Consider the following 20279-nt stretch of genomic DNA (forward strand, 5'->3'; position numbering starts at 1 on the left):
CAGGCAGAACTATTTCAAACCTTTGGATCAAGGTTGTGAGATTAAGACTTTCATGTCTATCATAAAAAGATGGATATGGCTATCTCTTCATTCCACTCATCATTTGTTTAGATGGAGCAAGTGTATGCGTTAGCATTTAGTCTAACTAACTCTCCCTCTCAGTAAAGAGCAGTGTGCTGCTTTTGAATGTCTGTTGGATGATGATGTATATTGCCTTCGCTGCTAATTAAATTAAGGCTTTTTTCAGTATTTTCTGAAAGCAAGTCTAACTGGACAGTTTTAGTCGAGTCTAAGGCAGAGTCTTACAAAAACACAGTGAGCTATGCACTTAACTTGTCATGATAAAATAAAACTGCATCTCATCAGACCTGCATGAATGAACAAAAATAGAAAAATGGTTGTATTGACACTTAACATGACTGTATCATCACATGCATTTTATTATGAAACTGTGTCTAGTGTAGTTTTGTGTAAAGCAAACTATGACTGCAATTTCTTGTATTATTTACTTGTTTTTTAAATAAAGTTTTTGGATTCAGCTGGGGTCTGTCCTATAGTAGAATGGGGTGGGTCTACTTCTGGGGAAAGGGAGGGGTTATCTAAGACTTTTCAGATTGACCTCAGTACCAGCCAACACCATTGTTGGCATCGTGACTACAAACGTAAAAAAAACCTTGCATTTCTGAGTGGCACGCAAACTACACAGCTTTTCTACACAGACGCTTTTGTCAGAAAATATCCCTAGAGAAAATTGGGTTTGAAACCTATTTGGACACATGAGACTGAGCAGATACAACTTCTTATAGCGCACTCAAGTGGCAAAAGAGTGGAATTACAGAGGAGAATAAAACACTTTTCCCATTAAAATCAACATGTAAAGAATTAGGTACATTTTGGCTGATACAAAGTTCCGATACAGCTAGACACACATACATTATAAGCCTGAGGTATCATTTTGACATCATTCAAAGACTCAATTTGTATGAGTTATGAACATTTGGTCAAAAAGTATTTTTTTATTGTTCCCGCTGATTTGACAGTTGATCTTTGTTAGCGAGGCAGGTAAAAGTACAAAGAACTAAATCCCTGGAGTCAGAGGTGTTGAAGACAGACAGGCATTGAAATAAACACGTTGACGTTCCATCGTCACCTGAAATAATATTTAGTTCTCAATTGAATGGTGAATAATTTGCATCAGAGAAATAGACTTATCGTTTTCTTTCATAGGCCATATATTTTGAGAGCAGCTGTGTAATACAGGACTATGTTCAATAGAACCTGCGATAAAGTCGGAACGTGACCTTATATAAATTTGTATTTATTGTTGAACATGTAAATCAGGGGAGAGCGCGAACGCAGTCCCCCACTACCAGAAATTATGCAATCGAGATTCCCACATTTGGGGAATTCGCAGGGGTCAATACAGCCGAAGTGCAATGGCTATACCTCGCCCTGGGTGAACCACCTTCTTGATCATGGTATCTCCCTTGCCAGGTAAGTATGAGTTGTACACGTTTCGTGGAGCCATATGATTCAGCCACACATTACTCACACTGATGGTTGCACAAAAATAAGCAACATGGTAAACATCGATGATCGCACCGTTTAGATGTCAAGAGTCAGTGGTAGAAATGAAACTAAAAAATATTAAAAAATTAAACGTTTGATTTGAGTGTTTAGTGCTTTCATTTTCTCTCCCACAATGCTTTGCTGTATTGTGGAACAGTATGGTCCAAAAGTGTGAGACCATTTCCCCACTCAAGTGAAGGAGGAAGTCGTCTCAGAATTTTGAACTGCACTGTACGCGTCACGTGGCACGCCACTACCGGAAACACTGTTTTCACATGAACCACTTCGTTCATTGGCCCGATATATTATCGAATATAGAAACTCCCCTTTTAATAACTACAAGAGAAATAGCGGTGACGTTTCCAGTGGCAGTTTTACTTTAACCCGTCTACTATAGGAGAAACAACGTAAAGTGACGTAACCTAAGACAACACAACAGAAACTGTGGCGCCTCCTGGTGGATGCACACAGTCATTACACAATTATTTAGAAGCGTGGAAGACAAAATATTGTACAAATTCAGAGGTTTTAAAACAAGATTCGTTCATTTCATTTTTTAAACGGAAGTTAGTTGAGCATTAACAGATACATGATACAGAAATGTGAGAACTTGTGTTTCTATTACTCTGATGTACAAGAATAGAAATGTCGACTTACCGACTATCTACGCATGGTCTCCTCTAAATGAGACTTTAATTCGCTGTCATCAACTATTAGGAGTTAAATAATGGCAAAAGAACATTACACAGCAGTTTCAACGCCAGCAACGAGATGCTAGGCTACAGCTAACTCCCCGTTGCAGTAGTTCCGGTTTGACATCGAGCATCGTTAAGTAACGTCAATTAACGTAAAAACTCGTGTTTCCCTCGTCTTCAACCCTAACGACTTCAACACAACACGTAAACCGACACGAGTGAGCATAGTGTCACAGTCAATAAATGTTTCTGGAAGTTGTTCCTCTCACCTGAGAGTTGAGCGTCGACGTGCGCCATTAAAAACATTCCTCATTCCGGATGCAGATTCAACAACATACGTTCACAACAAAAAAACAATAATAAATAAAAATGATAATATACACACACGGTATTACCTGTAAGGAGAATAGATGGAAAGATAAGATAATTTAAACGACATGTCTGTTGTTGAAACTGAGGTAACTAAATTAATGGGTAAACATAGTTGGTGAATTCAAATGTCAGGCAGCACTCCCCCACTGATGCTGCTCAGCAACAAGTACTCTGACTGTGATTTGATTTAAACTGGTCAGCAGCTTTGAAACTACTTGATAGAATGATGGAAATGATGCTGTTTTTTAAACAATTTGCTAAAACAGTTTTTATATCGTGACAAAAGTTATGTTTAGTGTGCTACAGATTTAGATCATTCATATGTGAGACAGAGTCACGACAACCATCTGATGTCGTCATCTCCTGTCTTTATCTGTTAATCCCTGCACTTCACACAAGTATTGAAATGTTTGATGCTCTCTATATGAATACATGGATGACAAAAAATAATTTCAGTGAGCAAAATATTTACTAGCAGAATGGAGGATTAAACTGTTAGTGTGAATGAGTGCTACTGTGCAATTGGAGACTCATGAAATTGTATTTGGTGTCAGTGAAGCTGCCCTGGTCAAATAAGGGTTAAAAGAGTTTGACATGGGTGACACACTGACAGACTGACCTCATCAACAACCGTTTGCCTTGTCATTATGTCCTTCTGTTGTCTTTATAGGTCCGACCTCATGGGACAACCCCCTACTGCTCCGACCTGCTGACTGACGGAGGCTGTGTGGCTTTACTGGTTATGGGCCTCCTCTTGGTGACCCCTCTACCGGTCTTGGCACTGGCTGAATACTGTCGCCTGCCCAGACAACTCCAGCCGGGCCTGAGCTTCATCCCGTACAGCCGGGCCGTGTACAAGAACCTGCCAGCCACACGACACCGCGGCCTGTGCACCGGCTGCTGCGGGGGCTTAGATGGAGCTGAGAGTAGTGGGAAGGGAAAAGTGTGGGTGTGAGAAAATGGCAGAGAAAGATGAAAAAGACCATTAGAATATGCAGGGCCTGAACATAAGGACAGGGTGAGGGACGGGGGTTGTAGGGGATGAGTAGAAAAAAGCAGGATAAAACAAACTAAACAATTCAGAAGAAAAGTTATATTGATGCAATTGCTATTAACTCAAGGCATTACACATTATTTTAATGAGAAGTAAAACTATAGAGTGTAATAGCTATTAACAAATTTGAGTTGTGAACAGTTAGTCAAGCAGAATTTTTTTTTAGTGCTCTGGTTGATCTGACAGGTGATCTTTGTTAGTGAGGCAGGTAAAAGTACAAAAAGATCACAGGAGTCAAAATTGTTGAATAATACACACAGGCATTGAAATAAACACAAACACACTCCATCTTCACATGAAATAATATTACTTTCTAAAATACATCCGAACAATACTTTGTATTACAAAAGTAAACTTATACAATTTATTTTGTGAGCCACTGCTAGTAACTATAATCACTGATTGATTTTTTTTTTTTAAATGGGAGATGCAGACACCACAGTAACCTCATGTAAAGCTACATCTATGTTTTAATACTAAAACCTCTGAATGTGCACTCGCTATCAGTAATAGCTTCAATTCATTCCATTCATGGTGTCAGAATAATTATATATATTAGCTCCCCTGTACATACCTTCATAATATAATGTATGTTCTTCTTATTAAAAAAAGGTACATGCTTCGACTAAATTCAATATGGAACCTGTAAAGACTCGAGTCATCCCGATTGTTTCAATTCCATTTTATCATTGAACATTTAAATCAGGGGAGAGCGCGAACGCAGTCCCCCACTACCAGAAATTATGCAATCGAGATTCCCACATTTGGGGAATTCGCAGGGGTCAATACAGCCGAAGTGCAATGGCTATACCTCGCCCTGGGTGAACCACCTTCTTGATCATGGTATCTCCCTTGCCAGGTAAGTATGAGTTGTACACGTTTCGTGTAGCCATCCGCTTCAGCCACACACTACTCCCACTGATGGTTGCACGGAAATAAGCATCGATGATCACACCGTTCAGATGTCAAGAGTCAGTGGTAGAAAGACAAATAAAACACATTCAAAACTTAACATTTTTATTTGGGCGTTTAGTGATTTCCTTTTCTCTCCCACAATAATTTGCTGTATTGTGGAACAGCATGGTCCAAATGTGCCAGACCACTTCCCTGTTCAAGTGAAGGAGGAAGTGGTCTCAGAGTTGTGGACGGCGCTCTACGCGTCACGTGGTACGCAACTTCTGGAAACACTGTTTTCACATAAACCACCTCGTTCAGTGGCACCATAAATTATCTAATATAGAAACTCTACTTTTAATAACTACAAGATAAAGTGGTGACGTTTCCAGGGACGGTTTTAATTTAACAAGTCTACTACAAGAGAAACAACGTACAGTGACCTCATCTCCGTGACAACACAACAGCAGCTCTGGCGCCATCAGGTGGATGCACACAGTCATTACCAATATTTAGAAGTGTGAAAGTCAAACTATTGTACAAATCCACAAAGGTTTAAAAAAAAAAAAAAAAAACATTCTGTAAAGCAATTTATATCGTTATAATAACTATCAACTCACTCACTTGCTTAAACAAATTTTTTATAATAAAAATATAGTGTAATAGCTATTTCAAAATTTCTAGACAAGATAAAATAAATTTACTGAAGCCAGGGGCCTGTCCTCCAGTAGAATGGGTTGGGTCTACTTCTAGGAAAAGGGAGGGGTTATGTAAATGTTTTCAGATTGACTTCAGTACCAACCAACACCATTGTTGGCATTGAGACTGCAGACATAAACAAAACAAATGCCTCACATTTTTGAGTGGCACGAAAAATACACAGCTTTTCTACACAGTCACTTTTGTCAGAAAATGTCCCTGGAGAAAAATTGGGGCTTGAACATAATTGGAATTTCAAAAATGCCCACAGGTGCAGCAACTCTATTACTTTAGTACTTGCGTACATTGCTGTGAACAGATCAGGCCCAGTCTACATCCAGGACATGGTCAAATGTTACACCCTTGTCTGTTCACTCTGCTCTGCTTCGGCCAATCAGCTTGTTGCTCCCTCACTGCGAGCTAAACATTCTTCAGAATCACGGCTGTTTGCTGTCCTGGCTCCTTAATGGTGGAATGAGCTCCCCATCAACATCCAGACATTGGAAAGTTTACACATCTTCCGCCGCAATCTAAAAACACACCTCTTCCTTGAGTAACATTTTTGAAACTAACAATTTAGTAGCTATTAAATGGCACTTGCTTATAGCACTTTGAACTTTTGCTTTATTTTTGAAGAAATTGCACTTTTTTGATTCTTGTTGTTCTCGGTTTGTACCCTCAGGGTTGAATGCAGTTATTGTAAGGCACTTTGGATAAAAGCATCAGCTAAATGAAAATGTAATGTATCACAAGAGACTGAGCAGATACAACTTCTTATTGCACGCTCAAATGGTAAAAGAGTCGAATTACAAATGAGAATAAAACACTTTTCACATTAAAATTAACATGTAAAGAATTAGGTACATTTTGGCCGATACAAAGTTCCAATACAGCTGGACACACATACATTACAAACCTGTGGTTTCATTTTGACTTTTGACATCATTCAAAAACTCAATGTTTATGAGCTGTTGGCTGCGGCTGGTCTTACAGTTTATTTTTGTTAGTGAAACAGGTAAAAGTATAAAGAATAAGGTCCCTGGAGACAGAAGTGTTGAATACGAACAGGGATTGAAGTAAACACAAATACACTTTATCTTATCATGAGATCAAGTTTCTCAATTAAAGAAACAATACTTTTCATTAGAAAAGTAAAGGTAGCTTTTTCTTTCATTTTCAATATATTGATGCATAATGTTTCAGAAGTGGCTGTTGTATACAGAAAGTGTGAACGACTCTGATTGGTATAATTCAATTGGATTCATTTATTGTTAAACATTTAAATCAGGGGAGAGCGCGAACGCAGTCCCCCACTACCAGAAATTATGCAATCGAGATTCCCACATTTGGGGAATTCGCGAGAGCCAGGCGAGTGCATAGCCGTTGGAAGTGTAGACAACGGCGGCCGCCCATTGGCTCGGAGTCTACCCTTGTCTACACTTGCCGGCCGCTCATTGGCCAGGAGTCTACACTCTCCTCCGAAGTGTAGACAATGGCGGCCGCCCATTGGCTCGGAGTTTACCCTTGTCTACACTTGCCGGCCGCTCATTGGCCAGGAGTCTACACTCTCCTCCAGTGTAGACAATGGCGGCCTCCCATTGGCTCGGAGTCTACCCTTGTCTACACTTTCCGGCCGCTTATTGGCCAGGAGTCTACACTCTCCTCCGAAGTGTAGACTCCCATTGGCGCGGAGTCTACAGTTCCCTAGAGCCCTCCCCCTCCCCGACGTTCGCACAAGAAGGAGCAGAGAAGAGACTCCTCACAGCTCAGGAGACACATCTCATCCACTGAGCCTCGTTAGCTGCTGCTTCACTCCCTGTTAGCCGCTGCTTCACTCCCCGTTAGCTGCTGCTTCACTCCCCGTTAGCTGCTGCTTCAATCCCCGTTAGCTGGTGCTTCACTCCCCGTTAGCTGCTGCTTCACTCCCCGTTAGCCGCTGCTTCACTCCCCGTTAGCCGCTGCTTCACTCCCCGTTAGCCGCTGCTTCACTCCCCGTTAGCCGCTGCTTCACTCCCCGTTAGCCGCTGCTTCACTCCCCGTTAGCCGCTGCTTCACTCCCCGTTAGCCGCTGCTTCACTCTCCGTTTGCTGCTGCTTCACTCCCCGTTAGCCGCTGCTTCACTCCCCGTTAGCCGCTGCTTCACTCCCCGTTAGCCGCTGCTTCACTCCCCGTTAGCCGCTGCTTCACTCCCTGTTAGCCGCTGCTTCACTCCCTGTTAGCTGCTGCTTCACTCCCTGTTAGCCGCTGCTTCACTCCCCGTTAGCCGCTGCTTCACTCCCTGTTAGCTGCTGCTTCACTCCCCGTTAGCCGCTGCTTCACTCCCCGTTAGCTGCTGCTTCACTCCCCGTTAGCTGCTGCTTCACTCCCCGTTAGCCGCTGCTTCACTCCCTGTTAGCTGCTGCTTCACTCCCTGTCTCCTCTCGTCTGAGCACAACTCACTTCCTCTCTCCATCTCCATGGTGTCCTCCTGCTGAGTTACACACTGACACATGTCCATCTCCTGTCCTCACCTTTCATTAGTACAGCTCATGTATATATTATATATATTAATATTTGACAGACACAATCACTCGTTTTGTATTATATTTCACTATGCACCTTATTTCTCACTGTTTGAATTTTATATTTTACAGGTGTTTTTACTGTTGTGCTTGCTGTGTTCTTTGTATATATTTAGCAGATGCAATCATTCTTTTTCCAGTTCATGACATCTTTATGCACCTTCTTGGAAACTACTTACTAATTACTTCCTTAATTTGCAAATCACAAATGTCACAACTCATCAAAATCTTGTTTTGTGTGTATATAGATATAGGCTATATGCACTCGTTACCTCTGTCACAGGCTTAATAATTCTCTTGCACTACGAGCTTGATGCCTTTTACATTGATCTCCTGGACAAGGCTTTATATTCTATAATGTATATTTCATCTTTATCTTGGTTGTCATTGCTGTTTTAGATTTATATTTTAAGCTAATATTACAATTATTTATGTTTTTTTACACCTGTGTTTATAAACCTGTGACAACCTATTTTATTATTGAAAATGTGAGTTATTAAAAAAACAAAAATTGCACTCCAATAAACCTCTGACCTTTATTTTCATACAACAATTAACAGAATATAAAAAATCATAAACATGACAAGATAAGACAGTCAATTCCTCATCCAGAACATTCCCCTATTACAGTAGCAACAAACATAAAGGTGATAAGCTGTACTTAAGCTCTGCTAAGGCACTTTTAATGTAAACAGATCCACACCAGTGATAGCTTTCCATACAGGTTGTTTTGCCTTTTTTAAACCTTTCAATGTGGAGCTTGCATGAGGGCAAAGGTTAAACTACTTTGTTTGTGTGGTGTTCAGAAAACAATATGGCTTTGCAGGATACAGATATTACAAAAGACAGGCAATTACACAGTATAATTGCAACCATAATTCTAAGTGAGTATACAGAAGATATGTACATATATACAGGTTTAATAAATAATATACAATATAAATATGAAAACAGATACAGACAGTCGATACAAATACAGCTCACCAGTCACACACAGTCATGATCAGATTCTGCCAATAGAGGGAGGTGTTTGATTGACAGGTGTCCGGTAAACTATCATGGTTTCAGGCTTCAAATTTCTTTTTCTTCTACATTAATGACAATGATTTGCTCAGGGGTTTGCACATCGCCACGGTCCATCGCCGCAGCTTGAGAGGATGCTCTCAATGGTGCACCTGTAGAAGTTTGTTAATGTTTTTGCAGCCATGCCAAACTTCTTGAGTCTCCTCAGGAAGTATAAACACTTTTGTGACGTTTTCACCACAGAGTCCGCTTGTTTGGACCAGGTCAGGTCATCCGTGATGAACACACCGAGGAACTTGAACTCGGAGACTCTCTCCACTACAGCTCCATCAATGTGTAACGGGCCGTGACCCCCCCTCTGCAGCTTCCTGAAGTCCACGATCATCTCCTTGGTCTTGCAGACGTTGAGAGACAGGTTGTTCTCTTGGCACCATGTCTCCAAGCCTCTGACCTCATCTCTGTAGGCGGTCTCGTCGTTGTTGGAGATGAGACCCAGGATGGTGGTGTCGTCTGCAAACTTAAGGATGATGTTTGAACCGTGTGTTGCCACACAGTCCTGTGTGTGCAGGGAGTACAGAAGGGGACTGAGCACGCAGCCTTGAGGGGCCCCGGTGCTCAGGGTCAGTGAGGAGGAGGTGTTGTTACCGATTCTCACCACCTGGAGTCTGCTCATCAGGAAGTCCAAGATCCAGTTACACACGGGGGTTTTAAGAACCAGGCTCCTGAGCTTGGGGACGAGTTTGGCAGGCACAATTGTGTTGAATGCGGAGCTGTAGTCCACGAACAGCATCCTCACATATGTGTTGGCCTTTTCCAGGTGGGAGAGGGTGGTGTGTGTTGTCAGGGCGATGGCATCGTCCGTCGATCGGTTGGGGCGGTATGCAAACTGGAAGGGGTCAAGGGTGTCAGGAAGGGTGGAGCCTATGTGGGTTTTGACCAGCCGCTCGAAGCACTTCATGAAGGTGGAGGTCAGTGCTACAGGGCGGTAGTCTTTTAAGCAGGTGATGGTTGGGGACCTCATCCCGTACAGCCGGGCCGTGTACAAGAACCTGCCAGCCACACGACACCGCGGCCTGTGCACCGGCTGCTGCAGGGGCTGAGATGGAGTTGAGAGTAGTGGGAAGGGAAAAGTGTGGGTGTGAGAAAATGGCAGAGAAAGATTAAAAAGACCATTAGAATATGCAGGGCCTGAACATAAGGACAGGGTGAGGGAGGGAGGTTGTAGGGGTTGAGTAGAAAAAGCAGGATAAAACAAACTAAACAATCCAGAAGAAAAGTTATATTGATGTAATTGCTATTAACTCACTGCCATACACATTATTTAATGGGTTAGAGTGTGTTGAGTGTAATAGCTATTAGAAAATTTGAGTTGTGAACAGTTAGTCGAGGAGAATTTTGTTTTATTGCTCTGGTTGATCTGACAGGTGATCTTTGTTAGTGAGGCAGGTAAAAGTAAAAAGAATAAGATCACAGGAGTCAAAATTGTTGAATAATACACACAGGCATTGAAATAAACACAAACACACTCCATCTTCACATGAAATAATATTACTTTCTCAAATACATCTGAACAATACTTTGTATTACAAAAGTAAACTTATACAATTTATTTTGTGAGCCACTGTTAGTAACTATAATCACTGATTGAATTTTTTTTTAAAAAAAAAATGCAGACACCACAGTTACCTCATGTAAAGCTACATCTATGTTTTAATACTAAAACCTCTGAATGTGCACTCGCTATCAGTAATAGCTTCAATTCATTCCATTCATGGTGTCAGAATAATTATATATATTAGCTCCCCTGTACATACCTTCATAATATAATGTATGTTCTTCTTATTACAAAAAGGTACATGCTTTGACTAAATTCAATATGGAACCTGTAAAGACTCGCGTCTTCCCGATTATTTCAATTCCATTTTATCATTGAACATTTAAATCAGGGGAGAGCGCGAACGCAGTCCCCCACTACCAGAAATTATGCAATCGAGATTCCCACATTTGGGGAGTTCGCAGACGTGGGGGCCAGGCGAGTGCATAGCCGTTGGAAGTGTAGACAATAAGTGTAGCCCATTGGCTCGGAGTCTACACTTGTCTACACTTGCCGGCCGCTCATTGGCCAGGAGTCTACACTCTACGCCAGTGTAGACAATGGCGGCCTCCCATTGGCGCGGAGTCTACAGTTCCCTAGAGCCCTCCTCCTCCCCGACGTTCGCGAACTTGACGCTCTCCGCGAACTCCTCAAATGTGGGAATCTCGACTGCATACTTTCTGGTAGTGGGGGACTGCGTTCGCGCTCTCCGCTGATAAAGTGTCAAAGAGAGAACAAGAAGGTGCATAGTGAAATAGAATACAAAAAAGTGTAGGCAATGGCGGCCTCCCACGATCGCACTTGACGCTCTCCGAGAATTCAGCGGCGATTGAAAAAGGTAACAAGTCACCACCGTTTCACCCGGTAAGAGTCGCATTCCTACTAATAGTACTAACTAATATGTTCGGCTTGTGCTTCTCGTTCCCACCGAGTGCTTTTCATACATCATAGCTGTCGTACCTAGCTTATTAATGTATCCAGTCGGCCTCATTTACATAGCCAAACTCCGAGTCCGCCAGCGAGCGGAGTTTGGCCTACTCTCGAGACATTTTGCTTAGTTACTGTTAAAAAGTAAAACTATGAATGTAGGTTGAACGTGTACTACAATCGTATATTGATTCAACGTTACGGTCGACCCGCAAATCAGTGCCCCGACGCCGGCCAACCCTGTCTGTTCAAATTTGACCCATATTTGTCATTCATTTCTCTTATAAAGCTATCATACCTACCTTGTGTTAAACGTGCCAATATTGCATCAATATGTAGCCCACTCGTGTATTTATGAATCAGCAGCCCTCAAAAAAAGGCCAAGACAAAACACTACAGTCCCCCTAGTGTTGTTGTTGTTGCGCCAGTGAATGTAAAGAAAAACATGGGCTACATATTGACGTTGATATTTTGTTTCTATGAACTGTAATAGGCAACACATGAGCTGTAGTGGAGGATGGAGTCAGAAGCAGCGACCCATTCAGCAGGTACGTTTTTAACATGCATGTTTTGTCTGTATGATTATAACATGCATACTTCCATTGTCTATACGTTATGTATAGCCAGCAGAATAAACTGCCCATAATGACTTGTTATGTTATTACGTCATCAAAAGTCCCAAAACACTGTAAACACTTTGGTGAATATTTGTTCAGGTACAGCCAGCAGCAGCAGACCGTCTGCGGACCCATTGCTGCCCGTGCTGCCCATTCTGGACCCCACTGTGCCCCTGGACAGGCAGCAATGTGTCCTGAAGGCAACCAAAGAGGCCAGGGCCTGTCACAGGCCCAAAGGCTTCCAAGCCAGCGCCGGTCCCAAGGACCTTCAGACGGCTTGTGATGAAGGTAATAAATCTGAATTATTATCCCCGTAGCACGATGGGCATATGAACCATACATATCACTTTACACCTGACCTGACCTGTGTGCTAGAGCTTATAAACTGAATTAGTTAAGAATAACCATTCCAATGTCTTACGCTTCAGCAAAAAGGAGATGCTGGCTCGTCACTACTACCAGGCCCTCAATGAAGCTCTACCTTGGCCAGCTGGTTATTCCCTTTGGGAAATATGCTGGCCAAAGCTTCATGTGGCTGGTAGCGAATGATGTGGGCTACGTAAAATAGTGAGTATATTTCACTACAGAGAATCACCTTACGTCGTTATTTCTTACTTTAACGTCATGTTCTGTGTGTTTCAGTCTGCTTGACCGCCATGTTGCGGAGAGCCGGGACCCGGGCAGGACAGGAGGAACCAGGGAGAATGACTGGGTGAAGGACTGTCTCCTCCGTTATGTGGAGTTTTTCCCCTCAGTCTCCTGCCACCTGGAGAAAAATGTGGACAGGGCCATTTATGGACAGGGTCGCTTTAAGTCCTTCACCTTTCAGGAGATGTGGCAGTGGTACAGCCTGCACAAGTGCCTTCATGCCGACCCTCAAGCTGGCAGTGCCCAAGAGAGGAAGATGGCAGAGGAGGCTTTCTCTTCTGTTCGCCAGTGGCTTGGAATGAAGGAGGAGGACATCAGCTCCAAGTCACTGAAGCGCTTCAGGAGATTTATTCTCGACAAAGAGAAACAGGTAGATTGAGGTGTTACTCAAAAGCAGAATGCAGTTCATAAGACAAAACTACTTCACTGTACTTTAACTGTAATTTGTGAAACTCTCCTCAGAAAGCCCCTACTGCAGCTGTACCCTCTTCGTCCTTGTCTGGTCCTGTCCCATCTGAAACAGTGGTTCCTCCGTCGGCGTCAGGGGTTCCTCCGTCGGCGTCAGCGTCTGCTTCAGTGGCCCCTCCGACAGCAACATCCCTGTCACCTTGGCAGGATGATACATTGCTTTCAGAGGCTCTCGCCACTTTTGAAGCCACTTTTGAAGGACAAGGTAAATCAGTTTTTTATTTTATCGATGGCATTCACAGATCAACATTAAGCTCTTATAACTGTACATATATTGAATATAAAACTTTAAATCAGTTTAAAAATAAAACAGGTTAAAAGGCACACTTTTCAGGATTATTCTTTATTTCTGTTTCAACCTAATATGATCCTTGTGGCTTCCTAAGCTTTTGTCCTCATTTTCTTCCAGCTGACACTGCCATGGCCCCTCCACAGCAGCCACAGACAGACCCCGTTCCAACCACGGAGGTACAGACACAGTTCAGAGATAGGTCACACTAACATACAGGTTTGTAGTTGTACACTTAGTCACTTCCATATATGTTTATACTAATACACTTACTTTTTTGAAGGAACCTCCATCTGGTCCTCGTAAGAGGACGTCAAAGTCTGCGGCACTGCCACAGCCACAGCCAATAGAAGCCACTGTCACGCAGCCTGAGGTAATACATGTACAATACAGCTTAATACTGTTTAATATGTTAATGCAGCAGGAACAGCGTTACAGTCAGAGCACTCAGTGACTGGTACATGACGGTTTTGTCTTTGTTCTTCCACCAGGTGTCATTTGAGGGCTGGCACAAACAGTGGGAGTCCGGCCCTCAAGGTCTCCCCAGTGCTGACGTGAAGTGGCTGAAGGAGGACGCTGACAGGGGGCTCTTTAAGAACCTCACCATCGCTCGCAGGCAAATTCTGAAGGATGATCGCATGTGGTTCCATCCACCGGAAATTCCTGGAGTGGTGGTGGGGGGAGGAGTGCCCTCTGCAGACGCTTTTTTTAGAAGCCGTGTCTTCTTCTGGAGGCCTGTGGGAGTGTGGGGCTACAGCCTTCGCTGTCCCAGGTCAGGATGCCCCGGGGGAAAAGCAGCCTTTCTGTACCGCTGTGGGTATGGAAACACAGTGAGGCATATCTGTGACATGACTGGCTGGTACAGCATGCTCACAGAGCTCCTGGCCTGCAACGCGTGCAGGAAGGCTGCAAAGGGCTCTCAGGAGCATTCAATTGGTCGCTTCCTGGCGTGGGATGCTGCTATTTTGAAGCAGCTGACTCCAGCCCACCAAGCTGTGTTCCCTGCGATCCTAACACCAAGGTGAGAGTCTCTTATAATATTTTGAATCTTAAACCGTTTTACTACAGAGCAACGTTCCACTGGCGTTATATGATTGTGCTGTAATTTCAGACGCGGTGTGGACAAGCAAGTTGTCCGCCTGATGAGGGATCGGACTGAGGGCAACACCATGGTTAAGGTGTGGAGGCAGGTCCAGGAGGGTCACTGTGAGGAGTACCTGCAGAGAAAGGACCTCTACACCACCCTTCTCTGTCAGCTCAGCAGACCTGGAAGCATCATGAGTTAGTCAGATTAGTTATTTGTTTTTTTTACACACAAACACACACACACACACACACACACACACACACACACACACACACACACACACTCTGTTTAATATAACAATCCACTTCTCTGCCTCCAGGTGCTCTCGCCCATAAATACCAGAAGCCGCCGACGCGCAGGGAGCTGCCGTCGCCGAGGCTTCTGAGAAAAGCCTACCTCATATATGAGGCAGAGCACATTGAGGACTACCGGACACAAATCATGTCCACGTTCGGGAAAGTCCTCAAGTACGACTCCACCAGGAAGGTAAATTCAACACAGTGTAAAATGTTTCATTTAACAAGTGTCTCAATGTGCATCATTTAATAATCAATACTTCAATAACTGTATGAGCCAAAGACTGACTAATTGTACTTATGTTTGTAGTATTGCATTTGTTCTATTAATAACAGCATTATGTACGCCTTTAAAGTAGTGGCATATGAGTTTTGAAATATCGTTAGTGCAGATGGGAAGGGTTTTTTGACTGATATGCTGTTTATTATTTAGATTATAATAATTCTAGATAAATGATTAATGGAAGGGAGGCAGCTATTGAAAAAGCAGTTTGAATACACCCCTCTGAGTTATTTTTTAATACTTTATTCTATACCAAATGTCTGACTCCCTTTTCTTTGTGTTTTATCTGTCATCAGATCTGCAAGAAGCTTTCAGGTCACGGAAGAGGCACTGCAGAGTGGTGCACCAACGTGGCCAACGAGCTGGGGCAGGTCCTCATGTCGGTGTTCACCTGCGAGGAGTCTCTTACGTGCCTGAAGCCCATGGCTGACGGCCTCATGGAGCGCTACAGGAGAGCAGGAGAGGGCCCTCCTGAGCTGATGTATGTGGACCGTGGCTGCTGCAGGGTGCATGGTGTCTCCTCTTTGGAGCATCTCTTCAGCGACTGGGCCAACAGTGGAATGCTGGTGCGGCTGGACATCTTCCACTGGATAAAGCGCTTCGATGCGGCCGTCCGGACAGACCACCATCCTAAATATGCACTGTTTAAGTCTGCGCTCTCTGCAGCTGTCTTCTCCTACAATAAGGATGACATGGCGCTGCTCGTCCAGGCCATGCGTGCAGGAAACACGACCAGGTATGCCTCGCTGACTGACGCGAAGATGATTGAAATCTACGTCAGCAAAGACGATCTCCGCCACTTTGTCAGGAGGATCACGATGGGAGCCCAGGAGTCCTTCCTCCGTGTGCAGACAGCCATCAACAGCCTGAAGGGAGCAGCTGGGCTGGATGAGAACCAGGTCCCTCTGTTTAAGGACGCCGCAGCCATCGACCGGGTCTGGGAGAACCAGCAGAAGCACCTGGAGTGCATTCAGGATCCCCCAGGGAGAGACATGTACACTGTCATGAAGGTCGTCACCCGCAACGGCGTGCGCATGCCATACTATACCACCGTGAGAGGAAGCAACAGCCTGGAGGGGATCCACTTCTTCCTGCCCCGGATGATCCCAGGGCCCCACTGTGCTGCCGTCCCCTTCCAGGTATACCTCCTCAGTGGCATCGCACGCTGGAACTCTGACCGGGAGTCAGGCAGCGTTAAAGGCCAGAAGGGCAGAAAGAATCGAGTGTACATGTCTCCCCTGATAGATCGGCTTAACAAGCGGTGCCATGACCTGTTTGGCGAGGTGGAGGAGATCAACTTCAGGCCTCCAGTTCCTGCTGGTGACGAGCGCATTGGGCTGGAGTACCTCTTTGCCCAATCTTCCCAGCCCTTCAGCGCTTCTGAGCATTACGCTCAAACTAGAGAAACGCTTCAGACTGTGGAGGATGAAGACGATGAAGAGGAGGTTGCTGCCGACACAGAGGAGTCCACGGAAGATGATGTGGGCTACGCCACAGACGCTGAGAGCGACGACCTGGCTCCGCTGAAGAGGAATCTGGTTCTCACGGACCAGGTGGTGGCTTCGGAGCACGACCCGTGTGTGGAGGATGTGTGCGGCCCCAATCATCTCCCTGGGTACCAGCATGTGGAAGAGCTGAGCAGCATTCTCGTTGCAATTGCGTTGGAGGAGGGAAAGCTTGCTCTTAGTGACTCTACACGAGAGAGAGTAGTCAGCGCCTGGAACAAGCTTGACCTCCACGACCGCAGCATCCAACAATTTGACAGCCTCTACTCTGCACGCTGGGGGAACGCTCTGTTTGGCCGCACCAACGGAGATCCGGCCGAGGCCTCTTTGGTGCAGAAGCTGAAATTTAACAAGCGCTTCTCTCCCGCCCACCTGCTTGACTCCAGGAAGAACAGGCTGATGTACTGCATCGTCAAACAGCTCTGGCTTCACCCGGATTGCAGGAAAAAGGCTCGCGGCTCCCCTCTCAAGCACCAGATCACCACACTCTACCAGCGGGTGCAACAGAGAGTGACCGTGGATGACGCTGAACTCAGCAAACTAGGGATTCCCATCCTGAAAATGAACAACAAATCTGTTGCTGAGTTCATAAGGAGACAGGAAGCCTTCTCAGCCACAAACGTGACGGATCGAGGTTTGTCTATCCTCCAGCGTCCGCAGAGCATCACCAGCACCAGCCTACCTCCCGCTGCAGAGCTCCCGGATGAGAGGCCGCACACCAGCCGACCTCAAGTGCATTATGAGGTCACTCCATCTCTGGCTGGCACGCGGAAACGCAAAGTGCCGCAGGACAACCTCACGTCTGCACCCCAACCTCAGCATTCGGCAGCGACAGCGACGGTCACCGAGGCAGCAGGACTCCAGCCCCAGCCCCAGCCCATGTTCGTGTTCCTGCCACTCCGTAGACCAGCTCTTCCCCCCCAGCTGCTGCCGCCACCTGTTTTCCTGCCGCCTCCCGCACTGCCACAAGCCAGATCTTCTCTCTACAAGAGGAAAAAAACAGAGCTGGGCGCTACACGGCCCCAGAGCCCTGTACACCAGCACACATGCACACTTTGTGGCCAGTCCACTCAAGGACACAATAAATACAGAAAAAAAACATACTGTCAGCTATCAAAATCATCCACGTCCAAAGGCCTCACTGGAAAGACTTTTGTCAATATCACAGACTTCCGTATGGCAGTGGACGAGCTTCTGGCCTCTCAGTCCCAGGCCCCTTAGAGCAGCGCTCGAATGCTCTGACACTGGGCTCTTTGTATATATTGTATATATTAATAGTTGACAGACAAAATCATTCGTTTTGTATTATATTTCACTATGCACCTTATTTCTCACTGTTTGAATTTTATATTTTAGAGGTGTTGTTACTGTTGTGCTTGTTGTGTTCTTTGTATATATTTAGCAGATGCAATCATTCTTTTTCCAGTTCATGACATATCTTTATGCACCTTCTTGGAAACTACTTACTTCTAATTACTTCCTTAATTTGCAAATCACAAATGTCACAACTTATCAAAATCTTGTTTTGTGTATATATATATAGATATAGGCTATATGCACTCGTTACCTCTGTCACAGGCATAATAATTCTCTTGCACTACGAGCTTGATGCCTTATACATTGATCTCCAGGACAAGGCTTTATATTCTATAATGTGTATTTCATCTTGATCTTGGTTGTTATTGCTGTTTTAGATTTATATTTTAAGCTAATTTTACAATTATTTATGTTTTTTTACACCTGTGTTTATAAACCTGTGACAACCTATTTTATTATTGAAAATGTGAGTTATTAAAAAACAAAAATTGCACTCCAATAAACCTCTCTGACCTTTATTTTCATACAACAATTAACAGAATATAAAAAATCTTAAACATGACAAGATAAGACAGTCAATTCCTCATCCAGAACATTCCCCTATTACAGTAGCAACAAACATAAAGGTGATACGCTGTACTTAAGCTCTGCTAAGGCACTTTTAATGTAAACAGATCCACACCAATGACAGCTTTCCATACAGGTTGTTTTGCCTTTTTTAAACCTTTCAATGTGGAGCTTGCATGAGGGCAAAGGTTAAACTACTTTGTTTGTGTGGTGTTCAGAAAACAATATGGCTTTGAACACCACAAAAACAAAGTAAATCTGTATCTTGCAGGATACAGGTATTACAAAAGACAGGCAATTACACAGTATAATTGCACCCACAATACTAAGTGAGTATACAGAAGATATGTACTTATATACAGGTTTAATAAATAATATACAATATAAATATGAAAACAGATACAGACAGTCGATACAAATACAGCTCACCAGTCACACACAGTCATGATCAGATTCTGCCAATAGAGGGAGGTGTGTGATTGACAGGTGTCCGGTGAACTATCATGGTTTCAGGCTTCAAATTTGTTTTTCTTCTACAATGATTTGTTTAGGGGTTTGCACATCGCCACGGTCCATCGCCGTTCGCAGGGGTCAATACAGCCGAAGTGCAATGGCTATACCTCGCCCTGGGTGAACCACCTTCTTGATCATGGTATCTCCCTTGCCAGGTAAGTATGAGTTGTACACGTTTCGTGTAGCCATCCGCTTCAGCCACACACTACTCCCACTGATGGTTGCACGGAAATAAGCATCGATGATCACACCGTTAAGATGTCAAGAGTCAGTGGTAGAAAGACAAATAAAACACATTCAAAACTTAACATTTTTATTTGGGCGTTTAGTGATTTCATTTTCTCTCCCACAATAATTTGCTGTATTGTGGAACAGTATGGTCCAAATGTGCCAGACCACTTCCCTGTTCAAGTGAAGGAGGAAGTGGTCTCAGAGTTGTGGACGGCGCTCTACGCGTCACGTGGTACGCAACTTCTGGAAACACTGTTTTCACATAAACCACCTCGTTCAGTGGCACCATAAATTATCTAATATAGAAACTCTACTTTTAATAACTACAAGATAAATAGTGGTGACGTTTCCAGGGACGGTTTTACTTTAACCCGTCTACTACAAGAGAAACAACGTACAGTGACCTCATCTCCGTGACAACACAACAGCAGCTCTGGCGCCATCAGGTGGATGCACACAGTCATGACCAATATTTAGAAGTGTGAAAGTCAAACTATTGTACAAATCCACAAAGGTTTAAAAAAAAAACAAAAAAACATTCTGTAAAACAATTTATATCGTTATAATAACTATCAACTCACTCACTTGCTTAAACACATTTTTTATAATAAAAATATAGTGTAATAGCTATTTCAAAATTTCTAGACAAGATAAAATAAATTTACTTAAGCCAGGGGTCTGTCCTCCAGTAGAATGGGTTGGGTCTACTTCTAGGAAAAGGGAGGGGTTATGTAAGTGTTTTCAGATTGACTTCAGTACCAACCAACACCATTGTTGGCATTGAGACTGCAGACATAAACAAAACAAATGCCTCACATTTTTGAGTGGCACGAACAATACACAGCTTTTCTACACAGTCACTTTTGTCAGAACATGTCCCTGGAGAAAAATTGGGGCTTGAACATAATTGGAATTTCAAAAATGCCCACAGGTGCAGCAACTCTATTACTTTAGTACTTGCGTACATTGCTGTGAACAGATCAGGCCCAGTCTACATCCAGGACATGGTCAAATGTTACACCCTTGTCTGTTCACTCTGCTCTGCTTCGGCCAATCAGCTTGTTGCTCCC

The 20279-nt window shown here is 43.9% G+C and overlaps 1 protein-coding gene, 2 non-coding genes and 1 pseudogene across 3 annotated transcripts; 1 reads left to right on the top strand and 3 right to left on the bottom strand.

The window, feature by feature from the left end:
• Positions 1-1338: 1338 nt before the first annotated feature.
• Positions 1339-1502, bottom strand: LOC133952497 (U1 spliceosomal RNA). The gene has a single exon (XR_009920607.1). It is a non-coding gene; the product is annotated as a U1 spliceosomal RNA (small nuclear RNA).
• A 2891-nt stretch (positions 1503-4393) lies between these two features.
• On the bottom strand, positions 4394-4557 carry LOC133952498 (U1 spliceosomal RNA). Its single transcript, XR_009920608.1, has one exon. It is a non-coding gene; the product is annotated as a U1 spliceosomal RNA (small nuclear RNA).
• Positions 4558-11905: 7348 nt separating this feature from the next.
• LOC133951415 (uncharacterized) lies at positions 11906-18344 on the top strand. Its single transcript, XM_062385339.1, has 11 exons — positions 11906-11936; positions 12105-12293; positions 12434-12572; positions 12648-13023; positions 13116-13326; positions 13531-13589; positions 13694-13783; positions 13902-14431; positions 14522-14691; positions 14817-14983; positions 15373-18344. The coding sequence occupies exons 1-11, from the start codon at positions 11906-11908 to the stop codon at positions 17800-17802; spliced, it is 4392 nt and encodes a 1463-aa protein (XP_062241323.1). The 3' UTR covers positions 17803-18344.
• Positions 18345-19017: 673 nt separating this feature from the next.
• On the bottom strand, positions 19018-19141 carry LOC133952501 (U1 spliceosomal RNA; annotated as a pseudogene).
• Positions 19142-20279: the final 1138 nt, after the last annotated feature.

This window comes from Platichthys flesus, chromosome 4 (assembly GCF_949316205.1).
Source record: "Platichthys flesus chromosome 4, fPlaFle2.1, whole genome shotgun sequence".
Classification (NCBI taxonomy): Eukaryota; Metazoa; Chordata; class Actinopteri; order Pleuronectiformes; family Pleuronectidae; genus Platichthys; species Platichthys flesus.

Bases quoted from the DNA above. Each gene is read 5' to 3' on its own strand.
- LOC133951415 (XM_062385339.1), top strand. From the start codon at position 11,906: ATGGAGTCAGAAGCAGCGACCCATTCAGCAG. The intron at 13,590-13,693 runs GTACAGACACAG...ACTTTTTTGAAG, and splicing joins ACCCCGTTCCAACCACGGAG to GAACCTCCATCTGGTCCTCG. The intron at 14,692-14,816 runs GTTAGTCAGATT...CTCTGCCTCCAG, and splicing joins CAGACCTGGAAGCATCATGA to GTGCTCTCGCCCATAAATAC.